This window comes from Strongylocentrotus purpuratus, unplaced genomic scaffold (genome assembly GCF_000002235.5).
Source record: "Strongylocentrotus purpuratus isolate Spur 01 unplaced genomic scaffold, Spur_5.0 spur5_scaffold_5, whole genome shotgun sequence".
Lineage (NCBI taxonomy): Eukaryota > Metazoa > Echinodermata > Echinoidea > Camarodonta > Strongylocentrotidae > Strongylocentrotus > Strongylocentrotus purpuratus.
Window position 1 is genome coordinate 13,373,477 of NW_022145611.1, and position 19,905 is coordinate 13,393,381.

The 19,905-nt window shown below is 39.5% G+C and overlaps 1 protein-coding gene across 1 annotated transcript; it reads right to left on the reverse strand.

The window, feature by feature from the left end:
- Positions 1-14,532, reverse strand: LOC105443141 (lactase-phlorizin hydrolase). Its single transcript, XM_030998603.1, has 9 exons — positions 14,075-14,532; positions 13,133-13,607; positions 12,048-12,612; positions 10,991-11,310; positions 8,319-8,401; positions 4,690-5,013; positions 3,912-4,386; positions 2,653-3,220; positions 1-1,762 (listed from the first exon to the last, which is right to left on the reverse strand). The coding sequence occupies exons 1-9, from the start codon at positions 14,356-14,358 to the stop codon at positions 1,452-1,454; spliced, it is 3,405 nt and encodes a 1,134-aa protein (XP_030854463.1). The 5' UTR covers positions 14,359-14,532; the 3' UTR covers positions 1-1,451.
- Positions 14,533-19,905: the final 5,373 nt, after the last annotated feature.

The following is a 19,905-nucleotide window of genomic DNA, read 5'->3' on the forward strand; positions in this document are numbered from 1 at the left end:
ACTAGAACTTAATACAATTAATATTCCGCATATTTGATTAGAGAACAAAATCGATACCGGATTTATATTCTTTGATCATTATAATTGTTTACATTCTGATTTCAAAATAGATTTCTACATCATGTCTTTTGTTATAATAATACTTGATAAGTCGAGCATTCGAAAATTGCTTTTCTGTAAACTAAATCCGCAAATAAAGACGTTCTGAAAATACCTGTAACATTACTAGATGATAGTTACGCTAAACTAACTTTCAATATACGCTTGGCTTGAATGTGCAGTATCCAATTTTTAAGATAAAGTTATAAAATAGTGTGTTTAAAAATTGAAATTAAAGAGAAGCCCGCTTCATGAGATATAATTATGATGTCATTGGCTCATGTACACGTTCAATAATTGATTTTTAAAAAGACCAATTCGTCTTTGTCACTTTGAAATTTACAGATAAATAAGATGGACAATATAAACAATAGGCTGTTCGAGAACGCATACCTGTAAGCAAGTTTGTCTTGGGTAAGGTTCTGTCATAAGCAAAATGAGTTTTATGAACTAAAAACTGGTTCAAATACAAAGCGCATAAAGAAACTAAACAGATGTGATGAAACAATGAAAAAATGAAAATTTAAAATGTTAAATTTCTCTTACATAACTTTTGCATACTAGGACGAAAACGTTGTCACGTATCCCAATATATTTTAGATCAAATCTTTTATTTTCAGTATGATTCTTCAGCTTCATCTACCCCCTAGATTTTATCTCCTTTACTTCAACAATCGTAGGTAGGTGGATTGTTTACGGTCGACTCGTCATCCATACGGCGTCTGCTGATGTTTCGACATTAATGAAAATTCTACATTCATTGCCGGAATATAGAGGGTGTCGAATCTTAAAAACTTATTAACTTGTTAATCCAGAGGTCTTGCAGTTCTAAAACTATAATAGGGCTTCTGATGAATCGGAAGATTTGTTCATCATTTTAGAAAAAAGAAGGCCCTACACCTAAATTTGTAAAATCGAGCTCCTGGCCCTCGGGGGGGGGGGGGAGGGGAAACTAACAGCAATTAAATTATCATGGAAGATCATTTCTTCTTCTAATCCATAACCGTAAACTGAATAATTTAAGCAACCAACTAAACTCGTAACTATACGTATTAGCAACATGAACGATTCTTTTCCTCTTAACTCGTTCTCTCTTTGTGTGGAAGGGGATGGGGGTCATGAACAAAATCTTGTAATACAGTTTATTGATTGGAGAAAACACGCTTGTCCGACTCTAAAAAATAAAGAACAAATTATAGACTTTTGTACAGAAGCTCATAGAATGGGTGCAAGCAGGCGCTAACTAGGTCAAATGCCTTCACTAGGATTTTTTTATAGAGTCCGAATTATCAGACGCTTTTGTTCCTCCCTTCAGGATAAAAAAAAGCTTGCTCAACCATATTGTACTGTACCTAACGGAAAAGAATGTATGCACCAAGAGTGATAAAGCTTGTCAAAAACACACTGAGCGCCTTCGGGGCATTCGCCATTCCCGTCGTCATCATCGTGGTGGGCATCGTCGTCATGCCCTTTATGAAGCCGTGATTGGCCACGATCTCAGCGTAGACTTCGGTTGAGATCTTGGGTACCCGAATTCGATCCTCGTCGCTGAAGTCGATGTAGACCATCCCGAAACGTTCAGTGTAGCCCTCTGCCCATTCGAAGTTGTCGAGAAGTGACCACGCCGTGTATCCCTTCACGTCAACTTCGTCCACCTCAATGGCTGTAATTAAGATCCAAAATAATTATGATCCAAAATTAATATCATAATCATTTCAAACAAGGCTTTCATACATTCATGAAAAGAAATATTTTCTATTACATACATGATCATTTTCATATTTACCTTTTAAATGGAGCGTTATCACGACATTGGCAATGTCGTTTAGCTGAATGTTCGATATTGATTGATGAAACAAAATTCATCTGAAACATGGCAATCATAAGGCCGATAATTAAAGAAAGGGATTACCGAAAAAGTCTTATTGGGTCATTTCATAAGACATAACATAGTTGTGATTAAGACATCGGAAATGCAATCCCTTTAAAGAATCTTCATTTTGCAGTGGCTGATACAGGTCGGGGACGCAACAGGCCTGAATATTGTGGCAAATATTTGTGTAGGCCTAACAGGGCTTTGAGGCCAAGCATACTTGGGATCTTCCACACTGACTATCCCTCCTCAATATTGAATACGCGCCTCTACTTACGATTCTAACGTTATTTATTTATTTTGTATCCGCACCCAGACCCCCCCCCCCCCCCCCGTATAATATTCCAAGATAATGCTTTGACAATTTTCGGCACCAGTGGCTTAGCTACAGTAGGCATAGAGGACTCTTCCTCCTGATCGAATGGCCAGAGAGAGATAGAGAGAGAGGGGGAGAAGGAAAGAGAAAGGGGCAAAGGATGAGAAAGAAGATAAAAGTACCCCGACTCGCAATCCTTCCGCTAATCGCTGGTCTGTATAATTCACATTTTATTCACAAAGTAAGACCAGTGCTACCCCCTCAATGCCTAGAATTCAATTGGTTTTCTCAGCAAGATCAGGGAAGCGCGTCGATAATTCTATAGTGACCGTGCGAGACCCCTTCTTGTTTCCTATCCTCTCACCTTTAAGAACTTCATTGATGTAGGATGTGTAATACTTTTGTCTCATGACGTCATCAAGCTCACGTACATCTTCGTCCGAGTAACCATTCTCCGTCACATACACGGGCAGGTCACCGTACTCCTTCTTGATCCACGCCAGGAGTCTTCGGATACCCCACGGCACCACCCGCAGCCAGCTCGAGGCCGAGGTGGGCCATGCATCATCCTGCATGCTGCCCACATCAGAGTCGGCCCAATAGCTTGGGTCAGTGTTCAAGTTCAATCCAAGATCCCAGGCGTAGTTGGACGTGTAGTGGTTCAACCCGAAGAAATCACTCGTGCCATTGATGTACGCCTTTTCCTCGTCGGTGAACTCTGGCAGCCTGGACTCGTTGAACCCTTGGGCCATACTCTTCTGTCCAATCCTGTCCTTCATGACCTCGGGATAATCTCCATTGATGAAGATAGGATGAGCGTACCAGCCAAGGTTGAACTGCAGGCTACGATCAGCTGCTTCCACGCTAGATGCGTCGTCACGGTCGATAGGTTCGACGAAGTTGGAATTCAACGTGATTCCTATTTGTCCGGCCTGACAAAAGGAAGGAAAGATAGAAAAATATAGCAATGTGAAAAGGCCCGTTTGCGCCTTCGAAAAGAAAGAGTGACAAAATGCGCTAAGATATAATGTCACCTCAAAGGGAGCAATTGAACCAGAATACTGACATGAAATTATTTGAATCTGATACAGTGATACACGTCCCGTAATGCCATTGAATGTAACAATTGACAACTCTACAATATGATCAGTGACGTATAAATTATAGTGTATGCCTTACAGTATTATTTATGCGCACTATGGGGCTGCGGCATCGGTCTTATAACCCAGTCACATCGAGGAGACCGACACCAGGCTGAGCAAACATCATTATCCCCCGAATGGCCGAGAATATGTCGGTTTAGAGTCGGGATGGAATCGGTTTGGAGGTGAGACTGATGTATTACTAATAGATGAAGTACGTTAAGAAAGAGGTTGTGCATATGGGGCCACACCATTTTCTTCCCACGCCTTCATTTTCCCCTCCCCCTTCTTCACCCCTCCTCTTCCTTACCCCTTGTTTTCACCATTTCATGGACTGAGGGGTGCCCTTGTATAAGTTATCAACATAATTATGATGATAATGGTTTCAGTATTCTCGCGTAATGAAGTCCCATCTTACAACGTATCTTTTAAAGGAAAGAATTATACATTTTCCATTTGTTAGCCAGTGGAAATATCTTACTTGACTTTGTCTCCAATTATCATCGTATGTATGCCAGGCCTTGGCATGCGCCTTGATGATATTGTGACTGGTTGTATAGACCGTGGTTCCTATCTCTTCGATGCCAGGGGCGTGTTCTCCAGTACCGTATCCTAGCAACGTCACCACCCATGGCTCATTAAACGTGATCCACAGTTTGACGCGGTTGCCGAACCTCTCAAAGCAAAGGTTGGCGTAGTCATTGAAGGGATCGATGATAGTCTCGTTATCCCAGCCCCCGTCGTCCATGAGAGCCTGTGGTAGGTCCCAGTGATACAGGGTGACCATGGGGGTGATTTCAGCTAAGATTAGGGCGTCGATGACGTCGCTGTAATACTTGATGCCGGCTTCGTTGATGTTGTCGATGGTGCCGTCGGGGAGAACCCGGGGCCAGGATATGGAGAAACGGTAAGCGTTGAGGCCCATGTCTTTCATGGTGTCGATGTCATCTTGGTATCTGAAATCAATCAATCAAGATGACCTTAAACCTCAAAATAACACAAAGAGGAAAGTATGATTAATGTTTTATTTAGAGCCAGGAGGCGTTCAATCAATGCAAAAATGAAACGTAAGAACAGGTAAAAATACTAAAGACCAAAGCAGTGACGCATCCATGAGACACACCACAGGCATAATGCCCTTCGCCCAAAGTATTTATACACATGCATGTGCACCCTCACGTTTCCTTCTTATAATATTTCATCAAAGCATTGTTAATGTCATTTGAAATAGGCAAGTTTAAAGAGAGTAAGTAACCTACTTGTTGTAGCTGTCGCAGGCAACATCCCCCGTATCATTGTTCTGCACGTGACCACCTTCATGCGTAAAAGTATCCCAAATACTCTCTCCCTTTCCATCTGCGTTCCAACCTCCCTCGATCTGGTAGGACGACGTCGCAGAACTCCAGGCGAAGTCGTCGGGGAACGTCCCGTAGAGGAAAGCATCTCTCTCAGGATCGTTGAAAACATCGGGGAAGACAAATTCAGGATCGTCGACCGAGCGCACGTCGCCAACGTTGACGAAGACGATCAACGACACAAGAGTGATTAACATTTTCATTTTGGTTTCAACTAACGTTTTTTTTCTTTACTTCAAGAAGTCCCGTGAATGCCTGACTGTCTTGCCAAACGTCAAGGTGAGCTTTGATATCATGCGAAGGTTACTGGAATACAAGGCAAATTATCATTATTTGTATTACCAGTGGCGGATCCAGCGAGTACAGGGGCCCGTGCCCCTCAATAAACCTCCAAACTCTACCCCCGTCAAAAAAAAATTGTTGTCAGATATTTTGGACACGAACATGTGCAGCCCCCCCCCCCCCCTATCCCGCCATCAATCCTGAATCTTGGATCATCCACCCCTTTGCTAGCCTGATGCAAAAGACCCTGAATATGCCGCGGAGTGGGTAATAGCTAGCTAGAGCTCTGTATCTACCTGCCATTCCTGTGGAGATAAGGATGGGAGTCGTCTATCGTTTTTAAATATTCGCAGTAAATGTCAACTATTATATTTTACACTAGGCCTATTTTATGGATGCAGGAGGAATAGGATCATATCAGAATGATAACCCAGATAATCCCGGCTTCATCATAATATACAAAATATTTACTTTTGTAATCTCTATCTGTTATTAAAGTACAAACAAACTTCAGATTTCAAGTATTGTCTTGATGCAGATTGTGAATAGACCAAGGCTCATATAATGCATTGTAACCATATTTGATGATGTTGCTCAAATTGACGTCGTCTCCATGCGCTTCTTCAGGAGCCATACATGATGTTATAAAAGTACATTATACAAAGAGTATAAAATACATTATACATGTTTTTAGTAATCGTGATGACTTGGTTAATTATTGTACAAATAAAAGTGACTGTTGATTGTAACTTGTTGAAGTGTTATCGCCTCTCATAAGATAGATCAATATATATATATATATTTTGATGTAATAAGTTCACTTATTTCATTTTTCTATCAAATGTTGTAATAAAACTTTTTGCCGATTGTTCTCATGTTGGCTTGTTATTTCCTTCTCTTTGTTTGCGACGTGTCTCGTGTACAGGAGTCATTTTACTGAATTCAAAGGAAGACAGTCAGAGTAGGACGAAGATTGGGGAAAGGATCCTCTTTTATAACTGTTGTATTGTGGTACAAGCATTGAGGTTTAGAGGGAAGTTCAGGTGGGCTCCAGAACCCCGATTTTAAATGGATTGCTACCTGTTCTGAATATTGGTATGATATCATGATTGGTTGAATGTTTTTTAACCATTTACCCACACACTCAACAAATAGGCCCACTTCTAAACTAAATATTGACAATGATATGCCTTTTCATCCAATCATTCCAAAGTTTAGCAAAAGCATCTATTGCCTCGTCATAAATATATTATTCTTTGTTTGTATCAATATTGTTGCTAACAGTGCAATGTTTGTCAAGAAGATTGAATAGAACTGTAAAGTTCAAATTGCACAACTTATAATCAAATTCCACATCAATTCATAATGAAAAATAGTGCTTACCTAAGTAACGACCGTGTGGTGAAAATAGGTCGTGTAAGATAAGGGAACTCTCCTATCCAATTATGAAGTTGCACTCCCTGATCTAGTGCTAACATTTGGTATCTACTTTGCCCCCCCCCCCCTCCCTCTCTCTCTCTCTCTCTTTCTCTCTCTCTCTCTCTCTCTCCTCCTAATTCTCCTCGTCTCCCCTCTCAGGAATAATACCAATAGATATTTGAAAATAATAAACTTTTCTAAAGCTCAGTACCTTTAAATTCGTCATTCAAGGGCATTATATTGTCGTATTGCTAAGAACAGGATTTTGTTTTGGTACGAATAGCCGTAGGTACCTTGCATTTTCGTATTATCTTTATCCTTTTTCTTCTTTTTTAGGAGTGATGATGGGGTAACAATTTAGGATTGTGACAAGATGTTTTGGAACATGAAAAATGTTGAGACTCAATATCTGCTCATTAATTAGGGGCAATGCCTGAGAAGATACATCCTTTTTAAGGTCAAAATGTTTTTCTTTGGAATCTGCAGATTGTTTTAAACACACACATTATTATTTTCTATTGTTACTACTGTTATCATCATTATCATCATCATCATCACCAATAGTACAGTGTTAGTAGTAGCAGCAGTTGTAGTAGAAGTAGTAGTATACATCTTGTTTATAATGTGTATACTCGAAATATTGCCCTATTGGACATTGATACTTCGAAACAGAATCAAACACACGAACGGGGGGGGGGGGGAGGACATACAGGGAGGCTAGGTAGACAGACAATTGGGGAGGGTAAGAGGGGAGAGAAAGGGTTAGAATAGACAGAAAGAGAGACAAGAAGAACAAATCAAGTGATTGGTTCAAATATGTAGGCGAAAGGTCTTTACTCTAGTAGGTGAATCGACACAATGTCTTTGTCTGAGGTGGATAAAATAAATCATATTCGCAGAGTTTTCGATGTCACATTTTATCATTAATGAGATAGTGCGTTTATAAAACAATATAAATTTGTAAAGTCATTCTACTATAGATAACAGTCAGAGTGATATAGTTTTTTCAGCAGGTGACATAGTTCAATAGCGGATCTAGGATACGCTTACCGAGGGTGAGGGGGGTACACATCTATAAAAAAAAAGGGGGGGGGGGACAGAAAAGAAGGGCAAAAGTTATGAAATTTGGCCGGGGGGGGCACATGCATGTTCCGGGGAAAGTGCTCTCTATGAATAAGGGGAGGGTTGATTTCCTTTTAATTTCATTACTCAACCCCCCCCCCCCTCCTCTTAGCACCTTCTTTTTCATGAGCCATCCCTGTCATTGAATTCTGATCAATATTATCTGGTTTCCATTGTTAATACACACTCACAGCAGGAGTTTACTTCAACATAAAGTATTTTTCCTGACCTTACACTCAGCTTATCCCTTCTCAACTGCAAATAAAGGGATACGCCCACCAGGGGATATTGGACCGCGGCGCCCACTGATCATAAATACAAGGGTTCCCTCAATATTGAATCAAGCATGAATAGAAGAGGGGCGACCTGGATGGGTGGGTGCCGACCCAGTTTTTTAAGGATGGGGAAACATTGATGAGAAGTACAGATTGTATTCAACTTCAAATTAAAATAGTTTATTGAAATAATGAAATAAAACCACGATATGATATCATTCAAAAGCCCGAACATAATACAGGCATAATAAAAGCATAATATAGACGATACGTAATTGAAGGCTGATCTGGGAAGGGTAAAGGGGTGCAAAATGCCTCCCAATATAGAAAAGGGGAGAAAACAGGTTTGAAAAGGTCCAGGGTCCATTGAGGTACACCCCGCCAAACCCTTCCTCCCCGAAAAAGAAAATTACATTTCTCAGCTTGAAAACATACCTGTGCATTTGAGCGATGCCCTTGGTAAATCTGAAGGACAACCCTCTAGAAGATTTGTCCAGACAAAGGCGTTGAATCTTTGTCTTAATTTGAAAAAGCTTAGTGTTAATCCAAAGTTCAAGAGTAGATGATAATATTAATCCTATATGGCTCACTTTAATATCACAAATAATACTTTATTTTCCATTAAATGAAGTGTCGGCGGAGAACACTAAATAACTCCATGGTTATTTTAAAGAATCATCAGCCGGTGCAAAGTAATACATATTTCATATATTCATGATATAAAACTAAGAAGATACAGACAGAATATATAATAAACTTGAGTTAATCCAAATAGAATAATGTAATTTTTTTCTTTTAAAAAGACTTTTTCCTAATAATATTAGTGCTTTATCTTTAATATCTCATTGCGAAAGGAATCATGAACCCCAAATACGTGTATTATCAGTATTGCTAGTAACAGCAGTAGTAGTAGTTGAAGTAATAGAAGTATTTTTAGCCTATTATTATTATTATTATCATTGTTATTATTGTTATTATTATTATTATTATTATTATTATTTACAATTTTTGACTTTATCTAATAAACAAATTCTCGTACTATCATAACATAACATACGGCGTGCCTCAAGGATCCATCCTGGGCCCACTTCTTTTTCTCATTTACATCAAATCATATTTCAAATCCTCCACTAATCTGACACAATTATGCTATACGCCGATGACACTACTCTCTTTTGTTCTCATTCTGAGCTTGAACCACTGGCGAATAATAACAATTAACTTGAAAACGTCGCAGTATGTTTTAAGAGCAATAGTTATCTCTAAATATAAATATAAAAAAATTTCATACATTTTGATAAAACACAGGCAGGAATCGATTTAAAAAAAGAATATTTCTTTTGATGACCACCTTTATCTCTAATGGAAGCAGTATTTTTATAATGCCAGTGTTGGAAGCTAAGTTGGAAACTAAACATACAAGTTATCAGTACCACCATTTTACAAGCTGTCGGCATTTTATTCAAACTTAAGAATATTCTACCAAATACTACACACTTTATGCTGTATAATGCAGTTTGCATTAACCCCCCCCCCCCCCCCCCACCCCATCCCACCCCCCCCCCCCTACATATCATATTGCAATGTGATTTGGGCACATGCTGCAAAGCGGTACATATTTGCACAGGCTTTTCCATATAGGCTCCGCCACCATAATTTATCTCTTAGTTCAACTGAAGGACAATTTCTGAATAGTGTGTACCGGTATTGTATGTACATTTATATTATAATCATTCTTCAATATGTTGTTACACTCTATGTAAAACGAGATATTGTGGAAACTAATAATTATCTATCTTATCTTATCTATCTATCTCTCTATCTACATGTAAATATGATGACACTTTATACATCCAGGAATTTATCTCATGTCTGGAAAAAAGAGTCATTAATCATTAATAACTATTTTTAAGTGATTATCATAGTAGCGTGTGCCGTGTTCTAAAGTCCTAAAAACGTGTAGATGTACATCAGATGCATAAAAAGTGTGCATCAATCAATTACTAGATAAACATTGATGTGTTCTATTTATCTCAATTTTGTCGATGACGCTGACAAAAACATGGTTTGGATGGAAAACGAGATCTATTCTATGGAAGCGGCATGGCTTGCAAACCCAGAATACCATCCGTTGTTATGGATACCAGTATTACGACAAGATAGGCTCAGCGCTAGTGTCCTCCAGTCTCCCATCTCTCTCTCTCTCTCTCTCTCTCTACTCTATACTCTCCCTTTTCTCTCTTTTTCTTATCTTTGTTTCTCTCCTCCACTATTTTCCTCCCTCTATCCTCTATTTCCCTTTCCCGCTGCACTAATGTCCTTTGGCAAGACATTGATCTACATTTGCCACACTCCACCCAGGTGAAGTAAATGGGTACCTGGTAGGAATGTATTCCTTGAAACGCAGCGCGCGTAACAGCTGCACTGCTAAAACCAGGGTAATTATGCTGCATTATTTGTAGAGCGCTTATAAGACCTCTGATAAAGTAAGTGTTAGGCGCTATTATAAGCACTATAATTATTACTACTCCATTTTCATTCTCTTCTGTCTTATCTCTCCTCTTGTTCAAGTGCACCTTGTATTTCTCCTTTTTTGGTCTCTCTCTCTCTCTCTCTCTCTCTATCTCTCTTGTTCTCACATCTTCTCTCATTTTTATCCTTTTCTCTTTCTTCGATCTTCTTGCCAGTAATTCGGAAAAAGACCATGAAGAGAAATGAAATAAATAAATAAATATAAATTATAATCAATACTAGTAATATTGTCATTATTTTTTATTATTATTTTTCATTATCTTTATTGTTATTATAACTATTATTATTATTATTGTTATTCTTCTTCTTCTTCTTATTTTTATTATTAATATCATCATTATCATATTGGTTAAATCAACATAAAAACAACATAACATGCACAATATTTGACAGTGTGGTTCATGGCTACTTAAATTCCATTCTTTCTTGTAAACTGCATCAGTCATTTGGGTTAGAGATCTACCTGTCGCTTTTGAAAATAGAAAAGATTTTGTTTTCCAAGTTAACTACACTCCCCAAACGTTATTCCTACGATGTTGTATTTCGCCATAACTTAATTGCATCGAAGCGAATCATGTTTTGGTGAGCATATCGAAAGCGCTAACGAAAACGGCGGCGACGATGATCACGGCAATGATCGACCCATTCGTAGTCGAGGTGGCTCCTGACGTCGTCGGACTCGGAGACGTAATCAGGTTCTCCGGAAGAAATCCATTGTTGGAAATTATCTCGGCATACATGGTAGCCGACGTCTTGGCCTCTCTTGGACGAGCGGGGTCGGAGAAGTTTACGTAGTGCATGCCAAAACGCTCACTGTAGCCGGCGCCCCACTCGAAGTTGTCAAGTAGCGACCACGCAGTATAACCTCTTACGTCAGACCCATCCAATACAACAGCTGTGAAGTCAAATAAATCAAAGGATATGCAATATTAACAAGAAATGAGAGTCATTATATATGTACGTACATCAAATTATGTCACATATATAAATATATATATATATATATATATATATATATATATCTTTCAAATTATACAGGTGTGGATCGTCGTCGCCGTTTGTAATGTATGCACATTTGTTTACAAAAAAATACCCATCAGTAGAGACATCTGAAGAGGCTTGATGAAAAAGTATACAGTATCAAAGTGGCTTTTAAAATACATCTACGCGGCTATTCAAAGTAAAAGTAGAAAGTACGTTAAAGCGCCTCTAATATTTTCAAATGACTATTGTAAAATTATGTCTTTTGATATTTTTGTTTTTCTGGTCTTCTTACCGAGGTGTTTTATTTCACATATTTCATATATTTTTACATCAAGTAATTAAATAAATGGTTATAACCTTAACATTTCTTGAAAAATTTCTTTGTGTTTCGTCAATAAAAAACTTTGCTTATTTGCTATATAATCAATCGTAGTTTTAGTTTGAAATGAATGAACAGACATTTACTATTGTACTCTTTACCATCATACCGAAGACTTATATCTTTTAATGTACCTAATATAACTACTATTCCGTACTTTATTCCAATGCTCTTCCTCCGTTTATAGTATTTCAATGTCTCCCTTTCGAGATGCATATGAACATTTATTTAACAATCCCTTGTATATAGAAATGTATGTAGAGAAATACCTTTCAGGAGCTCATTGATGTAGGCTCGGTAGTAATCCTGTCTTATTTTATCGTCTAACTCGTAGACATCGTGGGTCGAGACCCCGTTTTCTGTGACGTAGATGGGCACGCGGTATTCGTCGTGGACCCATTTCACCAAGCGACGGATGCCCCATGGGACTATTTTCAGCCATTCAGAGCCGGACCCGGGCCAGGCTTCATCTTGCCATGACCCGACATCGGAGTCTGTCCAATAACTTGGCGGGTTCGCAAGGTACTCCGGTACTGCGATGGCGTAGTTGGACGTGTAGTGGTTCAGCCCAAAGAAATCACCGGTGCCTTTGATCATGGTCTTCTCTTCATCAGTGAACTCGGGCAACCGGGACTGGTTGAAACCCTGAGCGGTGCTCTTGGCTGCGATCTTTGACTTCATGACCTCGGGATAGTCTCCATTTTTGTAGATAGCATGGGCGAACCAGCCAAGATTGAAGTTAAGCTGCCGATCATGGGCTTCGACACTGGATGCATTGGTCCTGTCCCAAGGTTCAACAAAGTCGGAATTCAGAGTGATGCCAACTTGTCCCATCTGTGCAGAATCAAGAAAAAAAAATTAATATAGAATTTATATGGATGCAGTCTAGTTGACCACAGGTCCCAGACACAGGGGAAACTTGCACTAATTGATCTATGACACATGGGCAGTCAAGATAATTATATACCCTCCCCTGTTTATCACATCGAGATTGCATGGTAAACTGAGATTCCCTGGACTTTTATCAAAGTAACTGCCGAAATATGCAAGCTAAATTTGTAAATGAAATGTGTATGCTACGCAGAAGAGATGTACCTGGTCCTTGACCTATACGCATTACGTTATGCTCAAACCTTCCCAATCACATTCCATTTTAAAGCCTGCATCTCACCTTTGATGTGTCTAAAAGCTGAGATACCGAGAACATAATGTAAGCACTGATGAATGTGCATTCAGATGGGACATACTAGCATAACTCGGCATATTTTACTTGTTTTTATCTCCAAAGTTTTCCTCATTGGTCGATGTCACTTTTGAGGTTAAGGAAGGATGTACAATCACTTTAAATCAATACCTGTGTAGCTCTGTATGTATCATTGTAGGTGTGATACGCCCAGGCGTGTGACTTGATGATGTTATGGGTAGTCCTGTAAACTGTAGTGCCGATCTCAGCGATACCAGGGGCGAACGCACCGGTACCATAACCCAAGAGAGATACAATCCATGGCTCGTTGAATGTTATCCAGAACTTGACCCGGTTGCCGAACCTCTTGAAGCAAAGGTCCGCATAGTCATTGAAATGTTGGACTATGGTTTCGTTGTCCCAGCCTCCGACATCCTGGAGAGCCTGTGGCAAGTCCCAGTGGTAGAGGGTGACCATGGGAGCGATGCCGGCCTCCGTGAGTTCGTCGATCACGTTGTTGTAATACGTGATGCCGGGCTCGTTGATGTTGTCGATGGTGCCGTCTGGCAGGATCCGTGCCCAAGCGATGGAAAATCGGTAATACTTCAGTCCCATGGCCTTCATCAAGGCTACATCTTCACCATACCTGAAAGAACAACGAAGAAAACAGTTACGTACTGAGGGGGTCATCTGGGTTAGGGGTAATATGGTCTTTCGTAGATGAATATTTTCAGGACTAAACTGACAAGTCGTATAGCTATTAGAATGATGTGGAAGGGAATAAGTTATTACCCTGTTTTTCCCCCAACATTTTTTCAAAGATTTGCCCAAACGCTCCTCTAAGGAATAAATGGGGGTTTGACCAATTTAATGACCTGCAGGGACAATCATTGCGACCAAATAAACACAAATCAAAATTTTCATATTTTTCGCAAAAACGGTAAGTTAACCCCCTGTCATTTTAGCCTAAGAGCAAAGATTTTCCACGTTTTCCAAAATTTGCCGAAACGCTAGACTAAGGGGTTTGACCAATGTAATGACATGTAGGGACAACCCTTGCGACGATGGGCTAACCCCTTGCCATTTTGTAACAATTTATCTTAATCAACCTACTTATTGTAGCTGTCACAAGCAACATCACCGGTATCGTTGTTGTAAACGTGTCCCCCTTCATGGGTAAAAGTATCCCAGATGCTTTCCCCCTTGCCTTCACCATCCCACGCCCCTTCAATCTGGTATGACGAGGTTGCCGAACTCCAGGCGAAGTCGTCGGGGAACGTCCCGTAGAGGAAAGCATCTCTCTCGGGATCGTTGAAGACGTTGGGATACACGAATTCCTGAGCAAGTGCAGAAACACTGCACAGTGTGATAAATACGAGGAGGCGGTAAGTGGCCATCGTCTGCGTCGAAGTGTTAATCCTAACCAACTGGTTTGTGACTAAGTTTGTCTGCGAGTCTTATGGTCTGGCAGAGAAGCAGTAGAATTGAGCTGTCTTTGAACTCAGTTATGAAACATCCTGGCGATGCTTTCAGTCAATAGCGCTTAGAGACGTCCGTGGTAAGCGCTTTATAACCACACTTTTTATTATTATTATCATTATATTGACAAGATCGACTGATCCTTAAACAAAACGCCTCCTTTACGGCAGCTAAGGTTCAAAGAGTGGTTGAAATGTTTAATTGAATCATTCAAAGAAAAGAAAAAAATACAGAATTTGTTTCATAACCTTTCCCCATCAATTGCATGATTGTCTGAGGCGCAACCAGGTACGGAGTGGTCGAAGCGGGGGAAGGGGGGGGGGGTCCCTCACGGTCCGCTCAATATTTTGGCTTGATTGCCGGTTAAAAAAGTATATTAGTTTGAATGGGCAGGTCCCAGCCAGCCATGAGTGAAGCCCCGAGTATGTAAACATTGCTTTGGACCTACTCTAGTACTCTAATCCTATTACTGAAATTATAGCAGAATATGTTCGCAAGGGATTTCAAGAAATCAACATTAGGCAATGCAACGCCCAATTTGTATTGCCTTTCTAGAAAACATGTCTCAATTATATACCACTCTATATGTCACTGTACTATTCGCACATTCAATAGGTAAAGTACAGGGTTTTGCAACATTGCCTTAGATGCATGTGGCCGTGTTGCAGTAACATTTGGTAAGACTTGCCTTTCGCTATTTGTTCGATGGATATTATTATGTAAAATATCTATATCAGGTTGCTAGGCACATTAGATTTAAAGGTAAACTTTGAAAAGGTGTTTGCGAACTGTAAGATTTGGGACGAGGTCATATAAATTCAATTCAATTTTTATTTATTTTTTATTTATTTCCATTTTCAATCAAAACAATACATAGATGCACTTTAATAACCTTTTGCAATATATAAGAAATTGAAAAAGGGAACTAAAAAAAGGCCAGATGGCCTTGTGTAGGCATAGTTCCCCGAAGATGACGAATCACCGTCTGCGCATGTACAATAAGGTACGTCACAATAACGATGGCTTGGTTGTTTTTGGCACCCCCATAAAATAACTCGTCTGCATAACAGATTCAATTTAATATATGGGCTACGGGAAACCAGGGCCAATAATCGCCGGTACTCTTGAAATTTGGTTAATACACAATTGGGGCAACGAGGAAGGGATGGGGATGCCAAAACCAACCAAGCGATCTTTATTGTGACATACCTTATTGTACATGCGCAGACTGTGATTCGTCATCCTGCGCGCATCAATCATGAGAAGATGCAGTCATGGTTACTGTATTAGAAGAATCGTATTTTTGTTTAATTTTTATTTAGAGCGGTACCAGGAAGGTAAAAGAAAGAGTCGGTGATTAACGCCACACATACCGCCTTTCCGAAACAATTCGCAAAATATTTTGATACATCTTGTAATTCTTTCTATCTTTCAATTTATTTTGTTCTGATTCGTCTGTGTCTACTCAGGTCAACGTTATAGGCCTACTTAATGAAAATGTAATTCCTCTTTAGTATCTCCAGGAGATGCGGCTGATTATTTTCCTCCCAGCATAATCAGCATAATTATGCCTGTTTGATTAATAGTCTCATTATCAGAACATGGATAATCGCCGTCTCTCTCCTGGAAAAACGTCGCTTCGTCAACCTCTCGGTTGTGACCAGTGTATATTCGATGATGAATACGGTATGCTGGACATCAAGATATTCGGCATCCTCAGAAGGTAAATATTCAATTAATTATTTGTGAAATTATGATACATATGGACATGAGGTATATTCTCCGAGGCTGTGTAATAGATGTTGAGGGAGGTTAAAAAATAATATTTCCCCTATCTGCAAAATTAACACATTAAAATCATAACGGTCAAACTAGAGGTTCGATAAAATAAAGGACAAAAATACATGAATCACGGTTATATATATATATATATATATATATTTCTTATATTACTGTTAGAGATAACACAAATTTCTGGACGAAATATCGGCTTGTAAGACATGGTCGAAATGCCGACTTTAAAGGGTCAATGATTGTAACTTGTTTTTTTAAAATTAAGTTTAGCAAGATTATTCACAGGTCATTTCGACCTTTTAACGTTACATACAAAATCAGTATTATTTACAGACAGTTGTTAAATTCTTAATACAAAATATTCTCAAAATCTTACTAATTTATTAAACTTCAACAATATTCCTGGTTGTGTACAATAGCGCTATCAGACGATGGAAAATGCATACAATCTTGGAAACTTCGAATACACTAAAGGACCATCAACTCAACCAAGACATTCAACTTCAAGATCGAAAATCAATTAAATTTCAACAAGAGATGGAAAAACTCGACAACGCGATTCGGCTACTGCGGGAAGACCTGAAGCGGGAAGAGCAATCAAGCCACAAAGATGATGACAAACATCTCCAAGCAGAGGGCGACGTCACCATCGGTGCAAGTTCCAATATGGAGCCGGAGGTCGGTAATAAAGCAAAACAAAAGACAGACGTAACTCTACGAAATGAGATAGGTGCGGGGATAGGTGATCATCTTGCGTTAGATATCGACGTTAAGGACCTGTCTGCGACACAAGTAGAAACGAAAGTATATCGCATGGAAACAGAGTGTCTCGAAACTATCCCAGGCTTGTCTCGAAAACTGCCATTTCAGTCAGAAAAGCAATTGCAACTACCCCACTCGAACACAACGAAATATGCTAAATTCCAGACAAAGACAGGTGTTGGCAAGGAGATAAGGAGAATCTCAGACCAAAGACTGGAGATTTCATATAAAATGTTACCGTCAATTCCATCCGAAATGACATCGCAGCCAACTCGATCGAATATAGAAAATGCAAAGCTGCTTGATAGAAAGACGGATGCTGGCAAGACGGAGACGAAAATATATTCGGACCAAATTTCGGCGATGTTCGATGACACGTATCCAACCGTAATGAAATCGCAGCGGCCATCCCAGTGGCAGGCAACAAATGCAATGTTCAAAGATAGAAAGACAGAAGTTGGTAGGACGATGACGACGGACCAACATTTGACAATGTCCCTTAAAACCTTGCCACCGTTACCGCCCGGGCCTACTAGTAGGGTTAAATTGGGCGATGGAAACCGGCACATGTCGACCTTCAAATTAAACTTTGATGAAAATGAAACAACACCCGATGAAAATCCACAAGAGTTGGCAAACAATTTGGAAGAATCCTTATCACAAAATGATTCCAAATCAACAATAGTGGGAGTAGGTTCGATTTCTCCTCCATCAGGTGTGTCCGAGTTTGCTGTAAGATCATCAAAGGGTTTACCGGGCATGAACGAATCAATAGAAATGTTTACCAATACCAGTCAGATTAGGTATGATGCGATAACGGTTGTGGCAGAAATACAAATGAATAATTTGAGGGAGAGCTACCTAGATTGGCAAAAGAAGTTTTTAACGGGTCCCGTTCATCGCAAAATAGAAGGCACTTTGGAAGTACCAGTAATGTAAAACCGTGACTTTGTAACCATCAGCCCACCATCATCTGCAACTTGAAAAGTTACAAAAATGATATTATTTACTCTTAATTTTTGCGAATCGTGATTATTCGATTAGAGGAATTGTTAAAGGTTTTACTCTCTATTTCAAGAGTGATAAAATAAAGTCATGGAGTATAATATTAAATACCCTCTTTCAGAGATATTTTGTGCGCTCTTTAAATAATTTACAATTTCCTGGTCAGCTTCGACTCTACATTAGGTATTTTCGCCTATGACTGACAGCGTATAGATGGGTAGAGTTAGGAGTGAGTGAGAGGGTGGGAGAGAGAGAGAGAGAGAGAGAGAGAGATAGGGTAGGTGGGAGGGGGTGAACCGGCACAGCATTGAAGGGGACGCATAGAAAAACGACACAGAGAGAAATGACCGGAAAGGAAGAAAAATCATTATCCATGATGACCATTATGATTAAAATCATGCGCCCCAAGTGCATCATGTTTTAAAAGAAGAAGACTTTTTGAAGGTTGAGATGCAATTTTGTTCTAGACCTCTATTGCTGCCTCGCGTGTTTTGTTTCAGGATCCCAAATTATGTACCCCAATAGAGCATACCGTTTATACATAGGGTTCAAATTTGTAATCTTGAATTTGAATATTATCGCTTTGCTCCCTATGGTGTTTGTCTTTATGAATATTGCGCCTCAATAATTATAATGGAGTGTACAATGTCATTTGCAAATTAAGGTTCAACATTTAAAAGAATGTTTAACTTTCGGTTACTTTTCTAAATTCCTTGACTATATTTCCTTCTAAGAGTTCGTTGACTCGCTTTGCACCCCATTCGAAATTCGAAAAAGAAGTGAAGTGAAGACTGTTTATATCGTCGTCCATAATTATAGAAACTCTACTCTTCGATTGCAGGGGATTTTTTTTCTTCAAAATTCCAATATTTGGCCAACTATCACCTCTTATTCGGGCAGCAAGATGCCCGAATTTAACTTTTGAATATTATGTAATGTCTTTTGATCACGAATTAATTTATTATACCATAATAAAGTCTTCTAATTCTTTTGTTTCGCTTGCGAAATTTATATATTATGATATTCGACATAGAGGTCTCAGCCCATCATATTACATGTATTGAATTGTTCCCTTAGGTAAGATGGAGAAATTGCGTTTTTATTGCGCTCGTTTGCTTTGCTCGTTTGCTCTCAGGCGTAGTACAGTTATGTAGACAAGTTCGGGCGGGAGGGGGGGGGGGGCGGCGTAATTTCACTACTTGCCCAATTTGTTTGCCCCGCCGGGTGCAATTTAATTGTTTTCACCTGGCCATTACTAGATAAGCCATTGCCCACAAGCTAGGGGCTACTACTTTTCTCCACCTAAGTCGGGGCCCGTCATGTTTCCAGTATAATACTGACCCGGTCTACACATATAGAGATATATTAAAATCTTTCTCGATATAAAGCATATATGTGTATATATATACATATTACATTATGAACTTATTGGCATCATTAGTGTTGAATCCATTACTAGATGCCCCTTACTAAATCCATGCACACTCATGCAGGTCTGTTTCTAGGACTATGCTGGAAGTACGTCTCACGGAAAAATTATTCTAGGAAATTTAGGGGGGCGGTCGGGCCGGAGCCCATCAAACTTCTTTATTGTTATAAAAATTCATGGCCTAAAGGGCCTAAAGGGGGTAAAGGGAATCTGCCAGGTGTGGTGGTAGTCTGTGGTGCGATTACGACATCGATTTCGGTGCAGGGATGCAGTCAAAGAGACCGTCGATCACCACACACAGTACGTACCAGAAAGTTTTACGTAGATGCGCATATTAATGAATTGCAAATTAGGCCCCATCTTCAGATCTTGTAAAGAGTTGATATTAATCGCAACTCATTTACAATTGATATCAATCGGAATTATGTAGGCCTATATAAGAGAAGTTTGCAAGCGCAGATACCTTCAATGTTGT